A 7,259-nucleotide genomic window follows, 5' to 3' on the forward strand; every position below is an offset into this window, starting at 1 on the left:
CTTTTTGTGGCCGTCGCCCGAGAGGGATTCCCCCGTCCTCGCGGGCAATCATCAAGGCGGTGGATGAGTGGGGGTGGGGTGGGAGGAGGCAAAGGCCTACAATGACCCGTTTTGAGATCTCAAATGAGCAGGGAATCACAACGGGGCGAAGAGAAGATCAGTGCGTGGCGAAGCATGCCATTGAAGTGGCAGAGTGCACGCTGACTCGCTCCGCGTCAGCATATCATTTTTTGAGCACCCGTTCCATCTTCCATTCTTGTCGCAGGCTCTCAGCGGCAATAAAACCGCGACACACGCCAGCACCACCGACGATGCTGCCAGCGCGCAGGCGAGATGAACAAGAAAGGTTCTTTCCGAGAATCGGGAGAAGGAGGGCGAGTGGTGTTTGCTGGTTTCGATGGAGATGCAGCGTACCTGCGTGCTATGAAGCGATGCGGAATCTTTCGCGCAGCGCACTAACTTTTTTTCACCGTAAGCAGAGCAGACGAGAGGGGGAGAGGTCGCTGAGAAAAGCACGGCAGGCGGAAGGTGCAGGCTTGTGCAGGGAATGGCGTGGAAGCTTAAAAGGGAGGTGCACGCTGCAGTCCACGGTTTCGGGCGTACTTCCTCAGGGGCGCGCGCACGCGGCGAAAGAGAAGTATGACAGGTGTGAGGTGCCGCATCCTTTCAGTTCACACAGTTTTTGAATGGCGCGGAGCAAGTGCAGCGATTAGAGCGCAGACTCTGACGAAACGGAGACTTCACCGCCGACAGCAATATCTGTGATGGCAGTGAGCACCCAGTAGACGGACGCATCGTTTTTAGCCAACAGAGCTTGCCGTGCGCCGGTGATGTCGCCGCGCAGGTAAGTCTCTTTGAGAGCCTTGGCGGTGGTAGCCGTGAGCGCCGAGTTCGCGGCATTGCGGCTTTGCACAGCAACGTCGACTACTGGCGCAACTGCAAGCGCTGCCGTTAGCGGAGCCGACGACGAGTCTGCCTCCGTTGCAGGTTTGCAAAAGCAGCTCTCCCAGACGTACTGCAAGGCGGCCAGGAAGACTGGAGCAGGGGCGGTTACGTATTTCTGCGCAAACCGTTCCCAGATGCGTGAACTAGCCGCATCTTCCTGAGAAGTGGAGCCGCCATCCTTGAAGCGATGAATCTGACCGGAGAACCAGTCCTCCGTCTTTGTGAAGCACCGCAGCGATAGATAGTACGCTAGGTAAACGTGGTCGAGCTGCGCCGTATCACGTTTTAACAGCTCTAGCATTTCCGCTGGTGGCGGCACGAGACCGTCCACGTCTGCGTCGAGAGCACCCTGGCACGTGAGCAGCGCAGCATCCGGCGCGAGGAGCAACGGCGTGCCTGCCGGTACGTTCTCCTTCACTAGCAGCGCTGTGATCGAGTTGCCGCTGCCGACAAGCGCGATCCTCTTCGACACCCCGATCCCAAACGGTGACAGGAGCGAGCGAGCTGCAACAGCAGGCGGTAGACGACACCGCCCGCTTCGCATCGCTCGCGAAAAGCCACCCCTCTGCCGCTTGTGTGTGTTCTGCTACGTTGAAGCAAGAGATGCGTCGAGGTTGTCGGAGAGGAGGAAGGAAAAATGAGGATGGTGGAGTAGAGGTGGCCGCATGGGCTTCAAGACGCGGTGTGCCAGCAATCCATGAACGGGGCGCTGCGTGATCAGCTGGGTGTGACCGACGTGGAGGAGAAAACGATGGAGGAGGGACACGTCCTGTGTAACCGGTATCGGTTTTAATCCTATTCTTCTCTCTTCAAGCGCATGCGGAGCAGCCGCTGCGCCGGCGATAACGAGGGAGGGGGTTCCCCTCCACGCTCGGAACACCGTTGTTGGAAAAGAGAAGGATGGGCTAGTTGGCAGAACTGTACTTGGAGGCAGTAAACATAGGCAGGCATCGGCACAGTCTGCGCACGTTCATTGGCTCCAGTACTCAGCGTCCTGCGGAAAATGAAGAGGATCGCACACAAAACAACATGGGGAGAGACAGCTGTCCTGCGAAACAGATTGCTTTTGTTTAAAGTACCCGTATACCACCAAGTGTACGTCTATACGCATAAAACCACAGTTCATCAACCGCTGTAGCACTGCAGCTACATCCTGGTCGTCTAGGACGAACCCTCGTGCTGTGGAACTGCGCCAGTGCGCCTAACGGTTTCTCTCTCGCGCCCTCTTCGGATGTGCGCTGTGCTGTCGGCCCCAGACGGGGGTTGGTGGACTGTCTTCCTTGATTCAACGCCGGCCGCGTCCAGGGTCGAGCCCGAGAGCGAACGGGGTGCCGTCCGTCATGCGGGTAACAGGGAGTGGTCCAGGTGCGTCCCGGATGAGGTCAACGAGAAAGTTGTTCCAGCCTCAGGTCAGGGCCCTCGCTGAGACTCTCGGCACACCCCGCCTGTGTGCCGTGCTTCGCCCTCTGAGCAGCTTCAAGCCGTTATATTCCACAAAGTGGAGTGGAGACGATCCGCATGGGAGCCCGAAGGACTCGATAGTGCCATTCGGGGTGCTCTCGTCACGCATTCGCCACCTGCGCTTCATTAGCTCACCCCGGCCGGATGCAGAAGATGCCGCACATTTCCTACCACATGCACTTCGGGGCTGATTTGCATGGATCTCTTTGCGCCTTTCCCGCCCATCACTCTCGCTGTGCTAACCTCTCTCGACGCTTTGCGTGGATGTGGCGCACCGTGCCAGCTATGCTGGACAGCGCCCGCGTACATGATGCACATGCCCCGTGCCATGGGGCCTTTCTCAGGGCAACGTTGGTGTCTGGGAGCCCCGCTGTCTGCGTCTTCCCTTTCCGTCCATGCCACGGGGTGCGTGGCACGTTTGCAATGCTTTGCGCGCACGCACTGCGACAGTTCAGAGGCTGCCATGGGCCCCAGCCGCAGCAGGGGCATTCCGTCCTCTCCTGAACCCGCACCCCTTTGAAAGGCGTGCGGGTTTCAAGCGGAAGGGGCCCGCGGAGAGACGTGCCTGCGCACAAAGAGTTCATAGCTTGCCGTCCTGTTGGGGAGCAGGGGGCAGTCGTGGACATGCGAAGAGGGAAGCCCGTGCCGCACGCGTGCTGTGTGGGTAATCAGGTCACTGCGTGCAGGACCATGGCGTGAAATGCGGTGTGCTGTGAGCTCCGAGTGGTCAGCGAATCTCGAGTAGCACACTGGGCTCAATACCGGGTCGGACGTTCCCATCGCACAAACAGACCGTGAGGGGTGGGGGGGGGTGGGGGCACCACAATGCTAGCGGAGCAATAGCCAGCATGCAATCTGCACTCTATGCTGCCACTGCCAGTCACCCGCCCGCTTACAGGAATCTACAGGTACTACGAAACGGGGGAGCGGTACAAAATGCCGACGATGGCTAGTACCGCCGCGGCAAGCGCGAGCAGGAGGACAAAGACATTCGTCTCCTGCCGTGGCGGCACGGTTAGGCACTCTGAAGTGGAGAAGTGGAGAATGCGGAACGTCGATTTGCCCTTGCTGTCCGCCACGTTCAGCACCTCCTCGCCATCAAACTGGCAGGAGTGACAATCGGTTTCGATACAGGCAGTGGTGCCCTGTCCGAGCTTCTTCCCATAGCACCAGCCGAGGCGCACAAGCGCCAGATGCCATATGCCATAGAAGCAGACAATCTCCACGCGGCCATCCCACACAGACGGCTTTGCGTAGTGGTCAACGGCATCGCCGTTCCAGGCGACAGCACCGCCGGCGTACGTCAGCATGTTACACACCGCGACAGATTTGGCACTCGCCGGCACCGGCACTCGGCGCCCGTCAACTTCAAGCAGAATGGAGGAGCCGATCTTCTTTTCGGTAAAGAGAGCCATGACGGCAAAGGCAGCGTACCACAGCTTGACCACTGGCCTAGTTGTGAAGAGATTGGGGTGACGACCGCGAAAGCGGTTGAGTCGGTTTGCCACCGCTGCATCAAAACCGATGGAGAAGTAATTGTTGAATACGTGGGTGTGCACCAAACCACTGGGGTGCCGTGCCGTCGTGGTAGTCACTTGAAGAGACCATCTATCAACGTTGGTGACGGTGGCCGTCTCGTAGTCGCGCATCAGGCGCTGGAAGCGTTTCTCGCCCAGCACGATCCAGCGTGCAAAACCACTGCCGAAGCCGAGCGTAAAGCTGAAATCGTTGCCGGTGCCGAGCGGGAAAGGCGCAATCACGCCACGGTTGGGTGAGAGCAAGTTTTGATCGTGCAGTCGCTTGATTACATCCATCGCGAAGGAGATGGTACCGTCACCGCCGGCAACAATGACGTACTTGGGCGCCTGCTTGCGTAGGAAGAGCTCGAGCTGAGAGCGGTGACGCTCCGCAGTTCCGCCTTCGAAGAGGACCCACACCCGATCGGCGCCAAGTGTATCGCTCAGCTTGTGGAGCACGTACTCTGAGGAGCGGCGTCCCCCGCTGCGCAGATTCACGAGTGCAAAAAACGTCCGCGCGCCGCCTCTTGTGCGGGGGCTGTGCGACAAAGAGGTCATGACCTGCGAGAGGGGTGCACTGGGGACAAGTAGCGGGTAGGCAGAAGAGGTGACAAGTGGCACTTGCACGTTGTTGCCAAATACGGGAGCGGACGGCGCGCCGCTGGCGCTCTCCGTTGTTCCCGAAGTGGTCAGCGAATGTTTGGGGGAACGAAGGGAGAGTGCTTACCCTGTGCAATCATTAATGGCGGCAATGGGCTCGCCGCATTCGGACATTTCTGTGCCCTTGCGCTGTCTGCATTGGCCTCCAAAGCAGCCTGGGCGTGGAGCGCGATGAAAGAGGAGGAATCGAGGACATCGTCGTTCCTTCTCGGCTCATCGTTGCCGATGTGCGGCAAAACGGCTTCCGTGATGGACAGTGTTTTTTTTTTTCGTTAGACGTTAGTGAGGAATGAGCACAGTGGTGGTATTACCGTGGAGTGATGAGGATATGCAGAAAGAGGGGAAGGACGTTGCGGTGCACAAACGGGGGTAAGAAACAACAACAGAAAGAAAGGATAAGGGTGCCACAACAACACACGAATACCCACACATGATTGTCAGTTGGCTGGGGGAACAACTCAAAAAAAAAAAATAAAAATGCCGCACACAGCCCGCGATTCGTGTGGCGACAAAACAAAGAAAAGGGAGAATACGACGCATGGACGCTTCGCGACTCATGAACACCCCTCCTCCCTCGACGCACACACACACACACACACGGAAAGAAAAACAACAGTGGAGGAGAAGCTGCGACCTGTTACATCCCAACAAGGACGAAGAAGCCCATCATGGCACCGGAAAACCCAAAGAAGTACATGGCCCACACGGCGAGGCGCTCGTACCCGGCGTACGGTGCCAGCCCGAGAATGTGAAGGCGCTGCCGGAAGAGGGCCGGATAGGTGAAACACAGCGTGCTGCTACAGAAAGCGCCCATGAGTGCTACAATGTACAGAAATCCCGGCACCAGCAGTGCGAGACACAAGCAAAAAAACGATAGTAAAACACTCACAAGGAGGTTGCTGTGATGGGGGATCTCTAGAGACTCGTGGGTGTGGCTGAAGCCGTACCACATTTGGAAGATGGCATCGCGGCACGGAATGAGAATCAAGACGTAGGCGACATTGACGGTGATGGAGTAGAAGGTTTCACCGATGGCAAAGAGGCGATCACGCATTGGGTCATAGTTGGTCAAGATGTTGCCGTGCACGTGCGGGGTGTTGGCCATGTACCCGAAAAATCCGACTACGCCGTAGACCAGACTTGTGACAAGCACGCTAACAGTAGCCACTTTTGCCATGCTGCCCCGCGAAGGGTAGGCTAGCTCCGTCCATACTTGGAATACGAGAGATTGACAGTCGAAGGCGAACATCACTACGGGAAGCGCCAGGAGTGACCGGCGAGAGACGCAGAAATACTTGATGTCCTCCTCGGAATTCCTCGCAGCCGGGGCCGAGCTCAGCGGTACAAAGTAGCGGTAGACGATGATGCCGGAGATGAAGAAGGTCGCGGCGATGGCTAGGAATGAGGTCACGTACAGGTGCGACACTTTCGGCAAGCACGATAAAGGCAGCATCACCAACGACCATGATGCAATCATTATGTGCGACGACGACGAGAGCCACGGCACGTACAAGCGGATCACCGGCAGCATCGGGGTGAATATCTCGCCAATGACGACAATGTACCCAACAGCGGTGCCGATGTTGTACACAATCAGCATCCAGCGAATAATTTCTTTGAAGGCTCGCCCCAGCAGCTTGTCAGAGATCTCCTCGTAGCTATTCGCGCCCAGTTTGTTAATGCACAGGATTAGAAAGTCGATGGAGACGACAGTGAAGACGCCGACGACGAGCAGGGCGAGTGCCACCAGCGCGACCCCATCCGACTCGAATGTGGCTGGTATTGCCAGCACACCGGCGCCAATAGTGGTGACCGATATGCTGAGCGCCGCTGCTAGAAGTGAAGCGTGAGACATGACGCGTGTATGTTTCGCTTCGAAGACTATATCAGCGCGTGTTGACACGATAGCGTGAGCGGCGTCCTTGCGCGAGATATCGAAGCACAGTTTACTTTTCGCCTTTCCTTCAGCACCAGGAAGCTTCCTTGGTGTTGTTTGAGGTGGAGATGGAGGGCGGCAGTTGAAATGCCGGAACGCCAGCGGTCATGGCCAATGGAGATGAAAACGCGTTGCAACAGATGTGCTCGTGGTAGAAAAAGAATGAGGAGATGGTGAGGCACAACACCGAAAACGAGCTACTGGAGTGAGAGCTCGGCCAGCACACGGGCAAGGCAGCCACAGCAAGGACTCAGCGAGCATACCCTCGCGTGCGGAGTTGTCGCCTTTGTAATATTGTGAGTACCCATAGCAAGTCCAAGCAGCGAAGGCCCACTCAACACCAACAACAAAACCAACAATTTCTTTAGATGACACGAACATTAGCTGCCGGGGCCCTCTCGTCTCAACGGGACTTTTATCGCACTACATTCCCATCACGTGAGAGTTCACGACTACGATAACGGAGAACAGAACAAGAGGACGAAGGGAAAACGTAACCCCTCACCCAGCGACGTTTTCCGAGACGCCATTCCACCACCACCAAACACACGCGCCAGCCACCATGCACCGACCCCCGCGGCACCACCGCCAAACCCTGGCCGCCCAGGGTGAACCCCCCCCCCATCACGGCGGCATGGGCGTGCGGCCAACGGGCCCTTCCTGTCCTACGCCGCCCCTACCTCGCATGTGCGCCGCGCAGCCGGCGCCGGGCTGAGACGGGTCTCGGCCGTCTGCGCGCC

The 7,259-nt window shown here is 57.8% G+C and overlaps 3 protein-coding genes across 3 annotated transcripts; all 3 read right to left on the minus strand.

Moving 5' to 3' along the window:
* Positions 1-709: 709 nt before the first annotated feature.
* On the minus strand, positions 710-1,489 carry LDBPK_355050 (hypothetical protein, conserved; the record flags this gene model as incomplete). Its single annotated transcript, XM_003865034.1, has 1 exon — positions 710-1,489. The coding sequence occupies one exon, from the start codon at positions 1,487-1,489 to the stop codon at positions 710-712; it is 780 nt and encodes a 259-aa protein (XP_003865082.1).
* Positions 1,490-3,317: 1,828 nt separating this feature from the next.
* Positions 3,318-4,481, minus strand: LDBPK_355060 (diacylglycerol kinase-like protein; the record flags this gene model as incomplete). Its single annotated transcript, XM_003865035.1, has 1 exon — positions 3,318-4,481. The coding sequence occupies one exon, from the start codon at positions 4,479-4,481 to the stop codon at positions 3,318-3,320; it is 1,164 nt and encodes a 387-aa protein (XP_003865083.1).
* Positions 4,482-5,220: 739 nt separating this feature from the next.
* Positions 5,221-6,438, minus strand: LDBPK_355070 (amino acid permease, putative; the record flags this gene model as incomplete). The annotated part of the gene is made up of 1 exon (XM_003865036.1): positions 5,221-6,438. The coding sequence occupies one exon, from the start codon at positions 6,436-6,438 to the stop codon at positions 5,221-5,223; it is 1,218 nt and encodes a 405-aa protein (XP_003865084.1).
* Positions 6,439-7,259: the final 821 nt, after the last annotated feature.

Source organism: Leishmania donovani, chromosome 35, assembly GCF_000227135.1.
Source record: "Leishmania donovani BPK282A1 complete genome, chromosome 35".
NCBI classification, from domain to species: Eukaryota; Euglenozoa; class Kinetoplastea; order Trypanosomatida; family Trypanosomatidae; genus Leishmania; species Leishmania donovani.